Consider the following 21,993-nt stretch of genomic DNA (forward strand, 5'->3'; position numbering starts at 1 on the left):
TGAATCCTTTATGGTACTTTAAAGAACAGAAAAGCATAAGACGCGTGCAGTCAGCAAAAATGCACACTACAAACTATTCTGCGTGGATGAAATTTTACTGACTTTCAAAAGCAAATTTTTTGCAACACCTATGATTTTTTTTTTTTTTAAATAAGACTAGATCTTAAATTAGAAATAGCTAATTTAAAATTAGCCTGGGGGAGACCTCAGGACTTCTCTAGCCCAACCTCCTGCTCAAAGCAATGTCAGATATCCAGAATCCTGAAAACATTTGCAAGAACTCAAAGCCTTTAACTTTCAAAGCATCTGAATACAAACACACATGGCTGGAGCACAAAGGATTGATGAAAATACAGTGAAGAAAACTACACAACTATGAGAAGTGAGAACAACTCTTTCAGTTTATAACAGGTTAAACACTTTTGCTGAATCTTCAAGTTTACAACCATATGGAAACACCACAGAGAATAATTGCACTGCAGAACTAAAGGTCATCAATCGATATTTACAATTTAAAGCAAATCAATAGAGTAGTAAGACTGTGGGTTGTAAAATACCTAAGTACATTAAAACTATTGAAAATGTATTATGTTACTTCAAATGCAGTACATGTTTTAATTAGTTAAGATGAAGTTGGTGGCTTAAAAATGTCTGTAGCTTTTCAAAGAAAAATTTTGTACAGTGATACAGTGAAATGTGCTGGAAAAAATGAAACCCTGTTTGTTTCTTTCCTTTTTACTTGTTTTTGACCAGAAAGACTTGCATAACCTTTTAAAACTACGCACTGCCGTGGTCAGGCAATAGCTGTATAGTGATAGCAGAACAACAACATGGCTAGTACAGCACATTAACTTACTAAAAACATTTTTGCTGTTCCTATGAAARTATGTAAATATCAAATTAAGTAGTTTACAAAATTCCAATTACCAAAAAGATAACTGTCTCTTATTAAAAAAAAAATGCAAAAGATCACTTCTAAGCTTTAGATGGTATTGCACAAAAAAATTTCAGTGCTTTCAAAGATAATTTCGCATTTTTGTGCTCATAAAAGGAGTTGGACATTTCTGAGTCTGGCTAGTGATTTTGGCTACCTGATCTGGCATGTTTAAAAGATGCTTAATTTTTGAAAGAAAAAAAGCTTAACTGAAATCTTTTATGAGATATTCCTTTAGGATATCTTAGCCCAAACACTAAAAACATAACATTTTTAGAATTACTAATTATTTTTTGAATGCTAGTCTAAATGTTTCTCTCCTGACAGAACACTCACACATTTTAGGATGATTTCAGAAGGTGATTTTGTATTTACATTTAAACTGTAAATAATCTATGTTCAGAAAGAATACAGGCTTATCTAAAAACAAGCTAACAAAAGCCCATCTGAATATGCCCCTTTCCTTATGCTAGTTACTTGCTCTCAAGTACTTCACAGAAATTATAGACAAATCCCTCGACTATTTTTCACAGTTCAATGAAAATTAGAAGCCACCAACACCGAGCCTTAAAATAGCAGCAACATGCACTGGTAGAGGGTCATTAGGATTTGCTAGGCCGAGTGTCTTGCCAAGCACATCAGACTCATCCAATTAAGCTACAAGATTCAAACCACTTCAATGACTGCCCTGAGTCAAAGGGCAAGGAAGACTGAAATAAATAAATAAATCCCTGAAATAAATTAATTTGTAGCATCTCGGGTCTGACAACATTCACAGGTGTGTTTGGCAGAAGGCCAAGACTTCTCTGTGCTATATGAGCACTTGTCAGGCTCCTTAAATTGAGTCAACTGGCAGACTTTAAAGCTCCTAATCTCTTTAATCTTTATTGCACTGGACAGCAGTTAGAGACAGCAACTATTTATGAATCTCTAATTCCGTTTAATCAGTCCAGCTGATCGATGATGTTGAGCAAAGAAAAAGAACAGACAGGGAGAAAGTGAAATGACTAGAACAATACATTCCTTCTTTCAAGTAGCAATGTTTCACAGCCACTGTCTGAAACCCTCTTAAATCAACAGAATGGAAGAGAGAAATGGTGGGGTCACTGCTGCACATTTTTTAAAAGCTGCACTCTTCAAAATGTGATAATATAAATTTTCTTACAGAATATCATTATCAATTTGCCATGGCAGCTGCTGCATGAAGTTGTGAATGAAAAACTATGCAGAGCTTTGTAAATCTACTAGTGCTAATATTGTCACCCCCTGGTTACATAAAGGAAAACAAATCTCAAAATTGATGAACATGATCCCACCGAAGAAGCAGGTTAAAAAAAAAATGKTTTTTTTTTCTGTAGGCCAACAGATTTCAGGCCTACAATCCATCTTGGATAACTTGCTTATTGTTAGGGATCAGAAGAGTAGCCAATTTGCTGTGGCCAATTTACAATTTGCTGTCCTGAAAGGACCTGGAAGCTACTGCTTCTTCAAGGGCTCACTGGAGATTATCACCTGAATATGACAAAGAGCAGTCAATTAAGTCATTCCTCAGTTAACAGTTCCCTATCCTGGTGTATCAACAATATCATCTTCACAAATTTTAGTTTATATTAAAACCATATTGACTGCAAGGGCAGTAAGAACATCAGTAGCTACCTCCTGACAGCACAAATCAGCTCTAGTGCCACAGATTAATATAATTCTCAACTTCTTTTCCTTCCATAAAGCTTAGCACCCTTTGGAACAGGTAATCCTTCTTTAAAGCTAAAGAACACTACAAAATCATACCTTTTTCACTGACTTCGAGAACCTGTGTGTGATGTCAACCTAACATATTAGTAAGTTAAAAAAGGTTAACATGTTAAGAAGCTGTTCACTCTTCAACGTTTGGAGAAGCCCATGAAAGAGATTTGACTTTTTTCCATCTCAGACAGCTTTCTCAAATACTCCTGCAAGTGGAAATCATCAGTGACTGTAATAAGTCAYGTAAAGTTTGTCCTAAAAAGTACTTAAGTCTTCTAGTGAAGAACAAGAATTGCCAGAAAGTCAGATCAAAGGCCTGCTGAGATTCTAGAACAATATGACTAATTGTTCTTTTTTAGTGTCACTATATAAAGAGTTTGATCTTTTGCTCAGTAATATTTATTATGAGCTTGTGACTAAAGGCCTTTGCAGTTTGCTGACCCTTTTTTTTTTTTTTTTTTTTGGCTTTGCATAGAGAAATATACCACGTCAATAGGCACTTTTGATGAGATGGAAGAGACATAAGCATAAAGTAGTAGCAGCAAACAAAGCATGTTTTGAACCTGTTTACAGATTAGAGTTTTTATTGTCCTAATAAACTAGCTAAAGTAGATGTTAAAAAGGAAAAAAAAAAAGAAAAAAACAAAACAAACAAAAAAACCCACCCTAACACTGTCCTCTTAATCCTGTTTTCTTAATCTCACATCTGCAATGACTGGATGGATGGAAATGGCTGTCAGTAATTGTACAGTCTCAGAAGGCATAGCTAGCTTCAGCTGTATGAAGAAACAATATTTTAAGAGTAAATATGGAATTGTTCAGTGTCCTCAGATGTGCAAAATCTTGCACATACCAGATGGAGAACCATTCTGCAGAAACAATTCTGGAGCCTACTATGAATCACAAACTGATGGTTATGAGCTGAAAATAGCAGGTTGTGAAGAAACAGCCAGACATCATATTTTATGGGCATAAATGTACAGATATGTGTATTAATTCTAGTACTGGATCAGCACAGGCAATGGTTCATGTAGAAAAGTGTATTCTAGTCTTGGATTCTCAGTTTCAAGAATCTCAAGAACAACTGATCAGCTGCCTAAAAGACATGACTTCCAGGGAAGATCAAAGGAATTAGTGGTTGTCTAGTCTAAAAGACACCAAAACTGAGGGTGTAATAACACAGTAACAGTCCCAGAGTATTCACTGGACTCCTTCAGAAAAGAAAGGGAGAAGTTTTCCACGCCTGTGCTGAACAGGGCAAGAAGACCGTGTGCTTCAACTGCAGCAAGAGAGGCCTATTTTAGTTATTATTAAAAATTACTCCCCACTTCTCCTACATAAAGGATACTGAAAACAATACATTTCCTAGGGGACTGTCAAGTATCCATTTCTGCAGGTTTTTAAAATGAAATTTGACAAGTCTATAAGAGCAATTACATAGGTACAGCTGTTTCTGTCTTAGGCATAAGACATCTTTCTGAGATCCCTTGCAGTCCTATGGGTCTATGAAAATCAAAATTTCTCTTTCATTCCTGGCCAATATGTAAACTCTCAACATTACTAAACTCTACCCTGATACCAGCTGCTGTATTTTAAATATGTTTTTTTTCCATAGCTGCCTTTCTGTCATGAGCTTTCCATGAACTGTTACAAGTACTAATATATTGGGCTCCTTCAAAAATATTCTTACAGAGGCTCAATAACACTTTGCATGTCTTAATGCTGTCATCTGAGACATCTACAGATATGGCCACCTGAATTTCCACACGTATGGTTGTAACCCACTTTCTGTTTCTTCAGATGTGCTATGTTTTGACGGGGTGCTCTTTGGGGCAGGGTTTATCTTTTTTGCTTTTCATTTGAGCAGCGCTAAGTACAATAGCGTCTCCCTCATGTGTGACTGTGAGCTGCCAGGGCACTGCAAACAATGTGCTAACAAACCGGCACGGCGGGGTGCTGTGGGAAAGAGCCGAGATTAATTTCACTGTGACTGGCCATGTGTTAGAAAGTGTTTGCAGATGGTTTGGTGTCACTTTTGTCTGTGCTCTTTCCATGGAAAATCCTGCATCAGCATTGTATGTGAGTGGTTAGTACATAGTAGTCTTCAGTCACTCATAGAAGATACTATTTATCTGGCACTTGCTAAAACAGCTCATGGATACAGGACCCCCCAAATATCATTCTTCTTCTACACAGCCTGCCTCTGTAATCACTGGCAGATTCACTGTCATGCTTTTCCTTGTTCTCAGTCTTAAGGCTTATACATTCTGCCAAAATTATTTGTAATCTGTAAACTGCCTAGCAATAAAAAAAACATTAACTGTAAAGGGATAATAAGGGCTCTAAAGAAAAATAYTGAGTGTATTTTAACCTGGTTATAATCCATCCTTCATCCTACAGTGACTTGAATTCACATAGCATCAACCAACTCTAGGGATACTGCTTTGGCTAGAGAGCTGTTTGTTCTGTGGCTTGGTTGGGGGAGTTAAGCCGTAAAATTCACCTTTCATAAAAACTGAGGTCTCTGCAGATATACTCACCCTTTTCCAAAAGCATGTAAAACCACTTAAAACCTTCAAAGTCTTTTACTTGAATGCGTCCTGCTTTCCACATCCGCGACTGCAGGAAATCACCACAGAGCACCACCTCTGCTTTCTCTTTCTCTTCCAACTATTTATTAAAGTCCCTGAAATATATCTTCTGAGTTGCACAATTAAATACGGCCACCCAGGGCCTAGAGAGAAGCCACTTAATATGCTACACRTTTCTAACAGGGGCTCCAGCAGATGCCTATGGAACCACAGGAACAGAACAGACACATGAGCACACTCCTGATATCCAGGGGTCTCTGGCTCCAAGACTTTCCAAGGCAAAGGTGACTCATTTCCTAAAATATTCTAGAAWTGCATTCTAGAAATTACATTATCCTGTATCTTCAAAATAATGCCACAGGTATTTTAAAGACATAGCCCATGTAAATTCATGGGCTATAATAAGAAGCATCCAGTTTCACACCTACAGCATAGGGAAGTTATAATGCTTCTCTGCACAGTCCCATCCCATAAAAATCAAAACAGGCATGCAAAGTGCTCACTAATCAGAAAGTCAGCAAGGAAAAGAGCTGTTTACTATACAGTTTATGTTCCCCACAGAAGGTAGAAGAAGTATTTCCACAAGTAGCATCCTTCTTGGAAGATGAAGAGGGCACGCACTGCAAGTTCACTGCCTACTACATAAAATCAAGGATTCCTGCTGGAATAAATTACTAGCATAGCTAATTGGGGCATTTGTAAGCAGAAATATCTGAGGATGGAATGCAGTGACTGACAGAAAACTACTCTAAYGAATTAAAAAAACCCTGTTGTGTCTACTTCTACACACCAGTGACCTGGAAAAAGGAATGCACAAAAAGGTCATGAATTTGCTGATTACACAAATCTTGGCAAGGACAGTCAATATAAAATAAAACTTAAAACTCAGAATAATTAAGCTGGAAAAGAAATACGGGGTAAATGTCAACATGCAAYTAAACAGTGAACATATGATGTGAGGAAAGCTAAGAATAAATTCTAAGACAAATATATTTAAACCAAAACTCATAAATACTAAAAGCATGACAAAGACAAATATGAACACTGCTGCATAGACATACACTTTGCAAGAAACTTATCTAGCAACACACAAAGTCTTCAAAAGTCTTCTACATATCCTGCACATTCACTTAAAGGCTGCTAATACCTTAAAGTCAAAGCATTCACTGACCGCAAATAACTTAAAAGCCAAATAACTTAAAGCCAAATTGAACACAGATATTACCTAAATATATCACCTACTTATTTGCTTGCTTCTATGCAAAGAAGAGAAACACAACMAGACAGTGCAAGTGCAAATACCTCTTTACCTATGTACTTACCCACAGGGTCTGTATGTAAATACAATATAACTTTCTTCATCGCTTCGTTCAATAAATGTAACACACGTGTACTTCTCCCAGTGCCGCATGGCCTGTTTGAACATCGCACGCTGACTGCCTGAAAGAATTGCATGACATGAAATAAAAGAGTTTTAATCTTTGTTTTGTTTTATTTAACCACATCTTGTTCTTTAAGATCAGATTTTAATATCRAGAATGTAGTTCTGGAAGGAGTTGMTAGATCATGAAGTCCYGGACCCCCCTGCAGTCCCACGTATCATCACACATGCTTTTTTCTTTTTCTATCTGCTATAAAGGGATACTCAGATCCATCAGATCACCACAACATCTTCCCTACAAGGTACCAATATTGCATGACACACTCTAGCAAACATAAAACCAGCAATAAAGAGCACAGCTATGTTACACCAGAGGAAAGCAGCAGAAGAAATCAAAAGTGTTAGCCAAGTCCTCACATTGGCATAATGTTTATTAAGTAGCTTTCTCACAATAAAAATAAAAAAGGAAAWAATAAAATTGAAAAGCTCTGGTTTCTGTCTATCTAGCCTGGAAAGACAGACAGAAAGACAGATAGACAAAAAGGAGAAAAAAGCAAACAAACAAACAAATCACTGGTCTTCAAATATGGAGACCAGATTAAGCTAAGGCATGTAAACAATCAAACCTGCTCAGACATCTGAATTTAATAGTGCTATCTTGAATACGGACCAAATCAAATGGTCTTCCAGGAAGTGAAAAGCCTGGATTTGGTTAATCATATCTAAGTACTTGCTTTAAAAATGGGAAGCATACTCAAAAACAAAACTATGTTCTAGATGCAGAACCAGCCGGGGCAGTTCCCACCCCAAGCCCCAGAGATAGCTGGGCAGGCTGGCTGCACATTAGCTCCTTCAAGCAGTGCAGCAACGTGGTTTTATTGTCTTCCAAAAGCCAAGGCCTCTTAACTTGGAGACAGCAGCTGAGAGCACAGCAACAGTGCTTTCTACCATGGCAGAAATCCTTCTTTGCAGGGAGGAGGAACCTGCAGGTTCCCTTGCARGATGGCCTGGTGCCGCTTCCTCACAGACTCTGATCAAAGGAAATGAGATGAACAGGCAAACCACTGTCCATACCACTAGATTCTCAGGTTTTCCTCTAGCAGCCAACAAGACTGAAAATTGGCATCAGTTACAGTAATATTCTTTTAAACTAATTTAAACTTAAACCTGCACACAAAAAATTCAAAGTTCATAAAAGGTCATGAGTCAGAATAATGTCAGGATCTGAGAATTGAATATTATTTCTTGCCCTTTTATCTTTTAGTAATATTTGCGAAGCTGTAGAATTTATCTTTCATTATGAAAAAGGTAAAAATGTTTAACATGGTATACTTTAATATAATTTACTGCTGTTATTTCAAAAGATTGTAATGCTAAAGTAAAGGTCACATTTGGAATAGTACTATATAAATACCGAAACTARGAGTTTACAAGTAACTAAGCTTGGAAGCAATGACTGTTTTTTCTGTGGGTGCACAGATGCCATAACACATATAATGTATGTTCTTTTCCTGCATCATTCTGGTGTACAATAAGAAAGATGTTATTGCCTATTTTTCCCCATATGTCTCTGCTTTTTTCTAAGTTACTCCTGCATCCACAWTAATTTATTTACATTTTTTCAGGGATAACAAATGTTTTTATATTTTTGATAGTTTTCAACTAAAAATTATGTATATTTTCAAGTCAGTCATTCCTCATATCATATGTAACATTTGTGAGCAACCATATGAAAAAAAACCTGAGGAACTGCAAAACACATTCGGGTCAGTTTGTTGACTGAAATCAGCTTAGCTGAGTACATGTCACACCAGTTAAATCAGGCATAGYCTTGTACTAAATACTCTATTAAAAACAAAACAAAACAACACAACAACAACACAGACTTCATGACATTCTGTTACTCAGGCTCTTGAAAATAAACATACAACAAGAAATATCAGACAATGAAAAACAGCCTCCCCTTTCTAAAACAGTTATATTTTTTATTATTAGAGCTTGCCTTTGGGAACAATTTTCTAAAGTATGACTAATATTTTCTGAACAGATGTACTTCAGGCCTGATCCAACAGAAATCTTTCTATTGACTTCCACAGATTCTGCTAAAAAAAAATAATTAAATTATTATCCTTCTTCCTTTCTAAAGTGCAAGCTTACCAGTAAAATTTCCACCTATTACATATGGAATGACACCCCCTGGCCATATTCTTTCTGTTCGTGATGTAGCAGCTCTGGGAAATCGGTTTTTCTCATTTTTCCCTGAGAATTTTACAGTTGCTCTTCCTTTAGATGTGTTATTTTGTTCAAAGCCTGTAATGATATTTAAAACACGGAATGAGATCATCAAAGGACAAATAAATAATACATATATGTATATATAGAGAGAATAATTATTTTGTGTCAGGTCAAAGATTATTTCTTTATATCCTTTAAGCACAGAACACTGCTGTTAGACAAAACCTACCACTACTTACTCAGTTTCCTTAGAACTCCTTGAACAGRAGCCTATGGAGCCTACATCTTCCTTTTTCAAATGAACAGGCAGTATATTTCTACATAAATATATCTGTCTGCATAACTGCCTTGAAGTCTTCTCAATTAATAAAAAAAAATATGTACTTGAAATTTCCATGCACATACTATAGATGACATTTCCTGGTCATTTTTGTGGATTTGAGGATTTTTTTTGTGTGTTTTACATTGTATTTATTTATTTATTATTTATTGTATTTATATATTTATTTATTTGAACTTTTGATTTTTGATCCAGCAAAGAAGTAAAGGACTTTAGGCAGACTTACACTAACAGAGCCAAGGTGTTCACTGTTGCAGGGTCAAGCAGGGTCAAGTTCAAAAACAAACAATAAACAATACCCCTCCCCCCCCAAAAAAAAACCAAAAACAAACAAACAAAAACAACAACAACCAAAAAAGACCTACAATTGCTTAATCATTATCACAGCAATGGACAACAAAGAGATCCTGAAACTTGTAATTTTGTAATTTGAATTATTACCAGAAAAAAAAAAAGATATATTTATATATTTGTAAAGGTAAGATGCATAAACACAGCTCAGTTAGAAGGGTCATTTCTCCTGATGATCTCCTTCATCTGTATCAGTAGATAGAGCATTTTCAGACAAAAAATATGATTTCTAATTCAACAGGAAAGCTACAACACTTTGGAAAATGGATGATATYTTTCAGAAATAAGCTTTTGGAATCGTATTATGCATGGCTTGAATTTCCTAAAGACCTAAAGATGTCTTGTTTTGAGAGATATTACCCCTACTCTCCCATTACAAGTAAATCTCTAACTTACAACARAAGAGGATAAGGATAGATGGGCATAGGCTTGTAGACCACGACACAGATGGCTGCTTTCTTCCAGAACAATTGCTGATTTAGCATTAATAWTTATGGCTGCTGATTGCAAAGGCAGTCAACAAGTGTCACTCAGAAGGCCCCATATTTTTACTCCTCACTGAATAGTACCTTTCCCCTTTGAGTATCCCTACTGATATTAATTTTAGCTACAGAAAAAGACCGGGGGAAAGTTTATGGTACATGGGTGGAATAGCCTGGCTTTGTGCCAATTATCTTAATGTCTAATTTAAGTGACATCAGGAATGGTATGATAAATTACAAGGTTCTATTAAAAAAAAAAAAAAAAAAAAAAAAAGACTGGCCAAAACATATGCACTTAGATAAATTAAGTAACTTGCATAAAAGAAAGTTAAAGCAATCAACTGGCATTAAACAAGTACGTAAACAAGAATTACATAACTCAACAAGTAGAAACTTAAACAGAAGAAAAATTATTTTTACATTCAGGATACAGTTCTTACTGAATCACTGAACATCTAGTAATACTATTTACTTTTGCTATTAAAAAAGTTTTACTATTTTAACTTTTTATCAGCTTTGTTTTGACCTAGGAGCAGTAAGCAATTTATGCCAAATTGCATTAAAAAAGGAGACAGATATTTATGGAATAATGAAGTTGTAATCTGTACGTCAAGAACAATTATATATCAAGGCACACCTGCAAAAGCAGTTACTGTGCCCTAGTTAATTTTRCAAGAGATGAAATAATGTTACTAGGCAAAATGTTGTATGATTAAAATGGAGTTTTATTCATTTTTCTTTTCGAAGCTGAGGGATTCATGAAATTAAAGTGACATCTTCTTGCATCAAATACAGTGAATGAATTGAAGTAGTATTAATGGTCATTTCACTGATGACACTCACTGAATTGTGAGTCTAGAGCAACACACCACAGATGCTTCAAATGCAGTGTGACTCATCACAGTGTCCCAAAGGAATCCAAAAAATACAAGCCATATGCAGCTATATACCCATGAGGCCTTTTGCTATATGAAACATATCCTAACTGTACTGAAAATATATGATATTGATACCTGGTGCCTTAGTAAGTGTGAGCACCATCGTACTCCAAAGTTATAAAACTTTTTAAAAGTGCTTAAGGCTATGTATTTCAAGCTTCTAGATTTGATGCAACAAATAGAGGTCCTAAAAAAAAGCCAATTTGAAAGTCTGTTTATGGCAATAGTGATAGAAAGCGTTAAAGCACCATCCTCATTACTGTTAATGATACATTACATCAAGTAGCCTGATAATTTAAACAATTATCAAGTCAAAATACCAGAGCCAAATCTTCGTATCCTCTCTATAAGCTGATAGAGGGCACCTCGTTTTTTTGATATGCCATGTTCTCCAAAGCCACCTTTAAAAAAAAAGAAAAAAAAGGCTTTTACAAACTTAAAAATACAGAATACCTACAGGAACTAGGTTGAGAGGAGAGATTAGGAGATACTCTCTAAAACCTGCAATATTTCTTTAAGGAAATTTAACATTCTTCAATGACTCGCATACAAATTCTTCACGTATTCTTGACAATGAGACAAAAACATATTTTTAGCTGAAAATTTTCTAATATGCATTCCAGAATGAATGCCAAAATGTCTTTGTTATTTAGACAAGTCATGACAATTACATCATCCAATTATTATTTGAAGCTTTTTTTCTTCCTAGTGACCTTGACATCCTCGGAGTCCTATTGAGYGACAGTGAGAAGCCCCATTCTCACAGCCATTTCCTGAATGCATGCCATAACCTTTCCATTTCAAGGCAAGGGGTGAAGCAAACACCCAGAAGTTTGAACAAAACCAACAAAAATGATAAAACATAACTGTAGCTTCTTTTACCCCCAAAAGTATGAGAATTTCTCAGCAGGCAAGTGAACATTCAAAACACTGTAAACAGCTTACAAACATCATATACAAGCATATCTTGCAATAACGTCTCTAAGGCATGCATATCTGTGCTCTTCCAATAATTGATATGGAAGAAAAATTAAACTAATAAGCAACTGATCTTAACAAATGTCRCGCCATTTACAGAAATATCTCACATTTTTAGAGCTAGCATGTACATGTGATGCCTCCACCACATCCTCCTGTTGGCATTTTAATCCTATTGTGACTGCAAGCATCTCTGAAAACTTTACAAAGTCAGACAGGAAAACACTGAAAATGCTGCACTATTTGTGAATTATCGCAATTTTCAGGAAGTGTCATGGTTTTAAAATGTAACCTCTTACAAACTTCTAAGATACAATATCTGCCGTGGGACTTTAAAATTTTCAGACTGTTACTGAAACAAAAACAACGGGATAGGAATGAAATAATCCTTGAAATGTCCAACCYGCACAGAGAGGTTCTTCCTCAATTTCCTATTATAATTTTCAATATTATACGTATTAAGAATATACTTACTAAATGGTAATTTTTAATATCATATCAGAGATGAGACAATTCCATATAAGGCCAGTGAGCTTGTGTGGAAGCTCAGAGAATAACAACGTGCCTAATTATTTGGATTACACTGTCACATAGTTGCTGGCTCCCTTGAGAAAAATATTCCAAATTTTTTAAAAACATTTTAAATTGATGAGGTAATTCTTAAACACATTCCTTCACAAGAAGATATTTGGTGAGCTATAATGTATACTACAGAGTACATAAGCATCTTRTTGCTTATATTAATGTAATTATCTCGCATGTTGGCATTTATCTTGTAAAAAAAAAAAGAAAAAAGAACCCTAAAAAAAGGAGAAAAAAATGTCCTTAGAAGCCAGCAAATGCAACAGAGATGACAAAAGCTTAAAAAAATCCATTATTTAACCAATCTGAAAAACTATTGCACCTTTATTATTTCTAGAAAAACATTACTGAGTCATCAGTGTTGGGTTAGCACAGCCTATATATTCTATTTAGTAACTGAAAAAAAAATAGAAAAAACATCCCATGTTTGTTCCCATTCTAATCTGACTTATTTTACGTGAATAATTTACAGTCCTGACAAGCCATAATCTAAAAGAGTTTTTAAAAAGTGGATTTGCTGCTTCTTTACCTACTTTGGACTGGAAAAAATGAGTATCTTCGGCAGTTCACACTGGCATATACAAATAAATTTTTATATGTTTTGTTGCTTCTAGCAATTATGGATATGGTTTATACAAAGTAGACCAATAAAATGTCAGATCTATGCTCTAGGAAACTTGGAATAGGAAGTTTCTGATCCTGCAAATCCATGCAGATAATCCTCAGCAAAATGAGTGGTCAAACACCGGGAATTGGAGCACTGAGCTCAGGATGTGTCACCAGCAGCTGCACTGAAAAAGCCAACTCTGCAACTCTGTCTTGACAGATTACTCCCAAGTATCTAATTACCCCACCTAAAGTCACTCACTTCTGGCAAGATCAACCTGTATGCCTAACAAGTAGGCATACAAAGTGCTTAATTCATTGTCACTGTATATATAAGTAAGGTTAACTACTATTTAAGTAAATTTTCCTGCTTCACTATTTTATCCTCTTTTTCCAGTTGCTATCTAATGTCCATTAGCTGTTGGTAATATGCTCTTTGGATAGCTTGAGGCRAAAAAAGGTTGCAGTTCAGCAATGCTCACTAAAATGTGCAGTTTGCAAAAAAACAGCAAGCTAATGACCTACATCAAMACACTGTAAATTTGGAAAAATAATGATGATTTAACGTGTAAAAAGTCGGAATTTGTTTCCAACTATTTTTAAAAAAATATATGTCAAGAATCCCCAAATGTTCACTGTGTTCATTTGTGTTCACAAATTAAAACCATTTGTTCATGGTGGCAGCCATTGATTCTATTAAGATTTTTAAATTTGGACTTGATCTAAAAAAGATCAAAGATCTGCCTTGAAAAATGAGTGGCTCTAGAAGGACATAAGAGAARAGTCTCAAATTGTTATACAGATAGTCAGAACAGTTAATTGTAAGGCCAAGTAAAAATAAGAACTGWAAGATCAAACTGAAAACTGTAGCTTTTGTTGGGAATATTCTTTTCTGACCATTCCTCAAAATGATCCTTTGTTTTTTTCCCCACATAGCAGGAATCATCCAGTTAACRACAGCTCAGCTGAACAAATACGCTTAATGGAAAATAAATTTCAATTATTCATCTATACATTTTCTACCAGCATTCTTTTACACAGTCATTATGCAACTTGTCTTGTTGGTACAATATCCTAAAAGTTGATCAAACCTTAATCCTCAGTTTAAAAATTAGAGCCTAGAGGAATATGTGTTTTTTTTTTCAAAGCAATAAATTTGCACACACGTGTGCATATTTCCCCATAGACACGTTTAACGCTTTCCAGCTCTATGCCTAACAACTTGTTAGTAGGATTGCAGCWTCTGAAACTAACACACTCTCTGCGAGTAACAGCAAATAAACATGTGCTAGAATTTGTCTGATGGTCAGATACTTGTTAGACTAACAAGTGAATTCTAGCAAGAATAGCACATTCTAGTGTTGCTCCCAGGCTGGTGGGCAGTTCTGCAGGGAGATGGGACAGGAGCAAGTCCAAAACAGTCTTGTCTCCAGGATTTCACACACATCCTCTATAGGCCATTTTGGCCATTTTTCTCTGGAACTTGAGAGACAAAAAGCAAGGTTTTGTTCAGCTTCCTTCCTCACTTAGCCATATGCAGAGAGGACTTAAAAGTCCCTGAGAACTTCCATTCTTCAACTACACAAGATATTTTTCTTTTTTAAATCATAAATGCAGGAGGAAAAACAAATTAGCTCTTCTCTTTGCTTTACTAAAATATATACACACATCGCTGAATGATTTTTTCAAGTGTAAGCCAATATTGCCCATGAAGTTATACTGACTTTCTACATTTAAAGTAGATTGACTTTTCTGTAAAAATACATAATATCTTCAAATAGAATCAAACTTGAAATATCATACCTGTGTTATGGCCAAGTCTTTCGTTGGAGTGCTGCGTAAGGTCAATTGTCCTGTCAATTTGAAAGATTTTTAAGTCTTCATCATCTAAGGCAATATCTCCCCAAAAGACAGCTTTAAATAAAAAAGAGCTCAATTTTATTAAAAAATTTACTTGCACATTAAAACCAATCTGAAGACTATACAACCCATGGAAAAATATGTAACAAATAGGTATTCACATCACATATATGTGCTTACCAATCTACATTTCTATACAAAAATACAAAACAACCTYGGGAAAGATAAATAATTTGTTTAAATATTGTCCTAACCTCACACAGGGTTTTAAAATGCTTTACATGTTGCAGAATGAAATCCTATAAATGTAATGGCAATTTACTAACAATTCTTCAGCATATCCATCATCTTTTCTGTATATAAGAGAGAAGAATARTACACAAAAACATGCTGGCATTTGAACTGTCAAGTCACAAAATGTGCAGTACACAGAAACTATAAGTTTCTAAATAYCTTCTCCTGAAAAATATTTCATTTCAGTTTCAGAATGTTTCAAACAATTTCCCTRTTAAATTAATTTTGCTCCAGATAGTATATCTGCTTATATTTTTGGTCTATCTGCAAAAAACTTTTTCAATATTTTCTTGCATTAAGTCACCTTTTTATAGTTACAGACACTAGCAGGATTTTCTAAAATAAGATGCTTTGCAAAATGTTCACTTTCTTTTTTAATCCAGTTTTTCAACTTTTTGTTGAGTTTAATTTCAAACTAATCTAACAACCAACAACCACCACACACACACAGAGCTCATTTTTCCAGGTAAGGTATATTTCAAACACCTTACAAATAAATTCTTAACATAAAAAATAAAAAAGAACTTTTTGTCCAAAAGACGGTAAAGAGACATATCCTATTGTACAAGATTTCATATAACTTTAGCAGTTACTTTACAAGTAAAATTCACATTTTTCTGTAATAGAAGAGAAGGATTCACATGCAGCTCGCAAAGAAGAAAATATTCTTCAGTTGTATGTGAAGTTCTACTCTCATACAATTCAAAGCCTGCAGCCAAATATCACCTTCAAACGGTCTTAATTGACTAAAATACAAAAATCTGTGAATTAGCTAAGCTTGCGACAAACAACCAATAGTATCATATGCAAAAAAAAAAATATATGTGTGTTTTAAAAAATACCATCCAGGAAAGAGTACCTTACTATTATCACATTATTTTGATTGTTATACAAAAATAATATGATTTATGAAATTAGATCAAAAAGACAAAGCTCTATCCTCTTTCATCAAGACCAGCCAGTGCAAGTATCCAATATTAGTATAACTTCAATAACAAAAATTATCTATAAACTKTTCATGATTAGTTCTACAAATATTGATATAAAACAAATCATTAAGGAACATTTTCTAATTTAAGAAAATTACTGCTGACAGTARTAACATTGATACAAGTGATACAAGTATAAAACGTAACTAAGTAAATACYAGTGTGTACCCCTTAATCCTAGCAGTTTAACACAAGAAAATGAACTCAAACCTTGGCATAGCATCCTTAGTGTCCAGCTACCAAGGACAGCTCTAAGAGTGACACTGTAAAACACYATTACAATCCAACAAACACTGTGTTCCTCAAAAAAGGCAGAAATTAGTCAACCTGGCAAGTGAGCTGTGACTAGCACCATAGCTAGTGCCTTGGTCCAAGGTCCTATGCAGTATTGACAGGAGGATTACTGCTGGTTATATGGAAAAGATGCCAGTGAGAGGATTAAGGAAATTTTAGAGGACATTTTAAAAGCACAACCTCAAAATCTGCAATGCTCCCGTGACTGCAAAGCACAGGAAATTTATCCTTCATGTCCTGGGCAAAAGCTGCTAAAAACTGCGGCAAAAATATTAGCGTTAACAGAGAGACAAAACCTCAGCTCCTTTTATTGCCTTCAACAAGAGGTTGGGCACCCATCGCTTTCCAAAATCCGACTGGTAATTCATAGAGCAAGAGCTGCCAGAAGCCGTGCTGGCCCAGGTTCAGGGCAGACACTTGGCTAAACCTCCACRGGCAGCGGCTCCGACCGGCAGCCTCTTCTCCAGCTGAGTCACGGAGTCCTTCCCCATACCCGCACGGTGGCTATTTGCAGTGTCGTCTGCCTTCAGGAGTCATTGCATCCCATACAACCCATTCCGTGCCTTACGTAAGTGTGCCCCAGGGCTCTGAAGAGCAAAAGGAAGATTTTTGRGCTAAATATGTGAAACCTCCTGATGGGAAGTGCAGCATATGCTGTTATAATTAACTTGAATGTGTTTCCATTTTACTCAGATCAGTTGAGCCTTTCCAGAATTTCAGGTGTAAYAAATCTTTTTTTTAGAAACCATTAAAACGAGAGCAAATTCATTCAATAATTTCAGAAAGCAGCATTTTCAAATCTGTGTATGAYTGTTCAAGGCAACCTCCAGTTTCAGGCAGCTCATGCCTACACACCTAGAAAGGGATATAACATCTCTCTCTAAAGCTTCCACTGTCCCACGTACTGTAAAAGACATATAATATCAACCTTTCTGGTGAATTTGTTCCATGASGCAGGTGATTCACCATCCAAAAGTTCCAATAAACTTCTATGTAACATATATGTTACAAAACAAAATGCTTTTCCCTAAGAAGCTGCCAGATCTCCAGTCCCTAGGTCATCTACTTTATCCCCAGGTTCTTATTTCCCTGCCCACAAGTTTTACAAGCTGTGTAAGACAACTGCATCCAAAACTTACCTCATTTGGAAAGTAGTAACATAGTAGTCTCAGGAAATCACTAAAAATACCCATAATCATAGGGCAATATTGCTAGTAGTTCACTAATATACATTAACAAAAGTGAGGACAAAAAGATGAAAATATTAAAAGCTATAGACAAAGAGTTTTACAAAAATCATAGCTCCCTTACTTCCCCCAAAAGAAATGAGACAGTCTTGAACTTGAACCAAAACCAATTCGCACATAGCAGGAATTTACCACAAAAGAACAAAACAGCCTGGATACAACTATTAAAGAGCACAAAATGAAGAGATGTTGACAGCTCCATTCACTGAATAAGAACACAGACTTTTTCAAAATAATAATTTGTATCATTTTTTTCTCTGATACAAAAGAAGATCATGAACAGAAATGAGGAATCAGAAAATGACCTTGCAGTAGACCACCACCTTCTTGAAACATTTTTCTATTACTATTTACAAAGCTAGGAGTGATTCTCCATGAACTTGGATTATCTCTTTTGGATATATTTGCAGCCCTATCACTAAGCTTTAAAATATTTAACTTTAAACATACTGAAAAAGGTGCCATGATAATAGTCTATCAGGAATATTTTAAGTCTTTGGACTTAATTCAGGAAAGACCAGGAGTTTCTATATCAAAACATGCAAAAACATTGAAAATTTGGGAAGTTACAACAATTTCAGTATTGGACCAAGATTTCCTACATGCATTCAAATTATAAGTGGTTTTAATTGCCACTTGGTGACAGAATCAGGAAAATCCTAAAACCAATTGATAATGGTTTCATAGCTTAGCTTTCAGTGAAGTGAGTTTTCCCGGAATAATATCAAGGAAACTCATACAAAATTGGAGTCAAAGCTATTTTAGTTGTTAAAATTACAGTATTCAAYGTCACATCTATAATTTTCCTCTCAAGACTGTCTTTCATGGTAAAAATCCATTTGAAGATTCTTATAAATATCTATGAAAAAGACTAGGCAGCTCATATAAAAATTAGCTGTTTGTGTCTTGCAATCCTATTCCTTTCTTCATTCCACAAATACATAGCTACTAATACACATTTTTTAAAAGTAGCTTTAAACACTTCAAAATCTGACCCAGTCTTTTTTCCCCTCCTGCTTCCCCCCYCCMAAAAAAAAAMCCCMAAAAAACAAAAACAAACAAAAAACAATCAAACAACAACCAGAACACCCCAAGCAATTTGAGTTATCTGAGCCAGAGCCAGGATAGCACAGGTGTTAGACTTATGTCCTCCTGTACTATGGAGCCCAGGATATTTCAGAAACCCTTCCTAGGTTCAGAGGAATCATGTCATACCATAAATGGGTTGTTTCAAGTGGTATGCCATGCTGAGGTATGTTCCAGGATTTGTAAAACAAAACAGGTTTTCAAAACTAAGAATTACTCTCAAAAAAAAATGGAGCATTTGTGACCCGCTCTACCAATCATGGTAAAAAGTTCACCTACCAAAAGAGGTGTTTATAGAGCTCARTCTCTACAATAAAGGACGGAACATTTTGCAAGAGATGCTCTTCCATGACCCAATGCACACGTTGGCCCATTCCTATTGAGCCAACTACAGCCTGTCTTTTGTTCCTCATTCGAAAGTAGGGACACTTTTTATTTCATTATTTACTTTTCTGAGGGGCAGCTTTCATATTCCTTCAAAATTAGTATAAAGCAAAAGGAGATCCTCAAGAAAACAAAGGTTACTTTGCCATGAGCCTGAGTGTCAGGCAAATGGACAAGCTTCGCTCCTCCTCCTAAACCGTGTTCTGAGGACAGGCTCTGTGGCAGCACAAGAGCTCCTCACTCAGAGACTCTGTTCTGGCTGAACCGTCCAACCTGCCAAGCTTCGTTGAGGTCCTGACTTCCAGCAACTATTTTTTTTTCTTTCTTTTTTGGTGAAAGCCCTACAGAACTCATACTCTGTAGCAGATAAAACCTATTCTTCATGAAATGTGTTAGCCACCAAGGGGAACACAGACAACATTACTGAGTGAAAAGGTCAACCATTAATGAAAATATGAGGGAATCGCAGCTTCTCCATGTAACAAATGCTAACCTGCTTTATATGCACAGAAATGCAAAAATACCATCATTTCTTGGACCTGCTATTCCTTATACTACCAGGATAAGGATAACAGTGAGGAAAATATTTACTCCTCTTTCTGGGAATGGCACATGTCATCAGTACCTAGAGGCACAGTCCTCATTTTTTGATACTTTTTTTCTTTTCTTTTTCTGTCCCTAGTGCTCGCCCCAAATGCTGACATTTCCCACTACAGCTGCCTTTATTAAGSAGGCTAGAAGCAAAACATCGGGAGGGAAAATTACAGTCTGTAACATCACAGTAGTCATAATTACCCCAGTTAGCCCTATAAAGCACTGAGATGCTATGACACTAATTTTCATTTTACTTTGAAACCCCATTATCCCGTGGAAAGCCTTAGGGTCAAGATCTACAAAGTTAATTACATGCATAAGCTTTCTTTCTGTAGAAAGAGCAGGCTCCACGAGGCAAAAAGATTAAGTGACATCTCTATAATATATAAATGTATATATATAATAAATAAGCCAAGACTGCACTTTTTGAAAAATCAAAAATTAAGAATGGAATAAAGGAAGAATTGACAACTATAAAATTAAGGTGTAAATTGAAGGGAAGCAGTGRGGGTAAAACACCACCATGGGAAGAAAGTGTTTGAGCTGAGTCTGCCACCTACACGAAGCAGCTGCTGGGGCTGCAGGGCCCCCCAAGATGCTGCCTCGGGTGCTCTCCTTTAAGCACCGGGATGCTCCCAATGGAAATAGCTCCACCAAAATGAGTGAATCCCCACGCCAACTCATATCACAATGCTGCAGGCGAAGAGATTAATCACGTTACTTCGTTCTTTGCCATTACACCCGTATTAATCAGCCCTATCTGCTGCGTAGAGAAGTCTGTGTACMGAAGTCCCAGCTGATGTGCTGCAGATTTTTTTCCTCATTCTATTGGCTCAAATTGAAATTAAATTGTTCCAGAGTTTGGAGGAAGCATCACCATCTGAGGAGAGGCAGCAGCTGTGACAGTGTTATCAAACTATCAGACACTAGAGGTAACTTATTTCCTTTCCTGGAGCTCTAAAGTTCTTAAATCTTCAGTTCAACACCTCTTTGTGGAACCTGGGAGGAGCAGGRAGGCTTTAATGTCACGTAGTTGAATTAATCAAAAAAGCTCTGCGACTCAGTGAAGACCTTAGAAGAGGCACTTCACAGGCCAGGCARCTGCAAACTAAAAATCTTCCAAGATATTTGGAGCTTACTCTCGGCACCTACCCAATCACAAGCACTTGACTTTCCACCAAGCAAGTGTAACTCAAGATAAGGAACAAGCGTCAAGTACACAAGGCAACATCAAGTGCAAGTTGTTAAATGTTCGTGAACAAAGCCCATCAAGGACTACACTTGAACCCAGTGTGGGTTGGCTGCCTCCTTTCTAAGAAAAGGCCTGGGGGTTCCAAGGAAAGAACTAGAATGAAGCAAGGAAATCAGATTAAATGAAGCATAGTTCAAACCATCAGGACTGAAACTATGGAAATTATGAGATTCATGGAGTCATGAAGGGCAGAAAAGGAGCTGAAAGGATTTGGCTRCAAAGACAGGTCACTGTGCAGAAAGCAAATCGAGCGTTTCATTTTAGCCATCAGCAATGAACATTTTATCTCTAGGGAGACAGCAAGGGGGAGAGATCAACCAAACCTGTGCTAGGCTGTTAAAGAAGGCAAGCAGATATGAATGAGAAGGAGATAAAAATGAGAGATCAGCAAGGCAGATAAGCTCTATCGGGGAAGACCTTCTTAAGAACAGGCAAGATGGGCAGAAACTTCTCTAGAAAATAAAGTATATCGAGTTGTTTCTCCAACGCCAGGATTAGTCACATGGAAAAGTGGCAGAAACAATGATTAAGCACACCAGGAAATTATCCTTGATTGACTTCCACATGAAAAATACTAATTTTGTCCACTGAATGAAAGCATGATATAATATATTATGGCTCAGGAAATGTGTCACAGCTCCCCTCAAAAACCAAAAGCCCAGCAGAAGTTCCAGCACGACATTCCAGCCCTTTCACTGCACTAGAGGTGTTAACAAACAGTAAGGCTTCCAGAGAAGAAAAAAAAAAAATCTATTTTGAGGATGAAGAAAAAAAAAAATCTGTAATGCACAAAATTCAGCTAGATAGGCTACAGAGGGTATGGGCAAAACTG

At 36.1% G+C, this 21,993-nt stretch overlaps 1 protein-coding gene across 2 annotated transcripts in view; it reads right to left on the reverse strand.

The window, feature by feature from the left end:
• TLL1 (tolloid like 1) overlaps positions 1-21,993 on the reverse strand; it is a 115,900-nt gene that overhangs the window by 50,574 nt on the left and 43,333 nt on the right. For both annotated transcript variants that reach the window (XM_026041670.1, XM_026041671.1), the window contains exons 3-6: positions 14,965-15,075; positions 11,316-11,396; positions 8,807-8,959; positions 6,591-6,708 (exon numbers count right to left, since the gene is read on the reverse strand). In XM_026041670.1, coding sequence (XP_025897455.1) covers positions 6,591-6,708; positions 8,807-8,959; positions 11,316-11,396; positions 14,965-15,075 — 463 coding nt within the window. The remainder of the gene's footprint in view (positions 1-6,590; positions 6,709-8,806; positions 8,960-11,315; positions 11,397-14,964; positions 15,076-21,993) is intronic.

The sequence above is a fragment of the Nothoprocta perdicaria genome, unplaced genomic scaffold, assembly GCF_003342845.1.
Source record: "Nothoprocta perdicaria isolate Ctin4 unplaced genomic scaffold, notPer1 scaffold_29, whole genome shotgun sequence".
NCBI classification, from domain to species: Eukaryota; Metazoa; Chordata; class Aves; order Tinamiformes; family Tinamidae; genus Nothoprocta; species Nothoprocta perdicaria.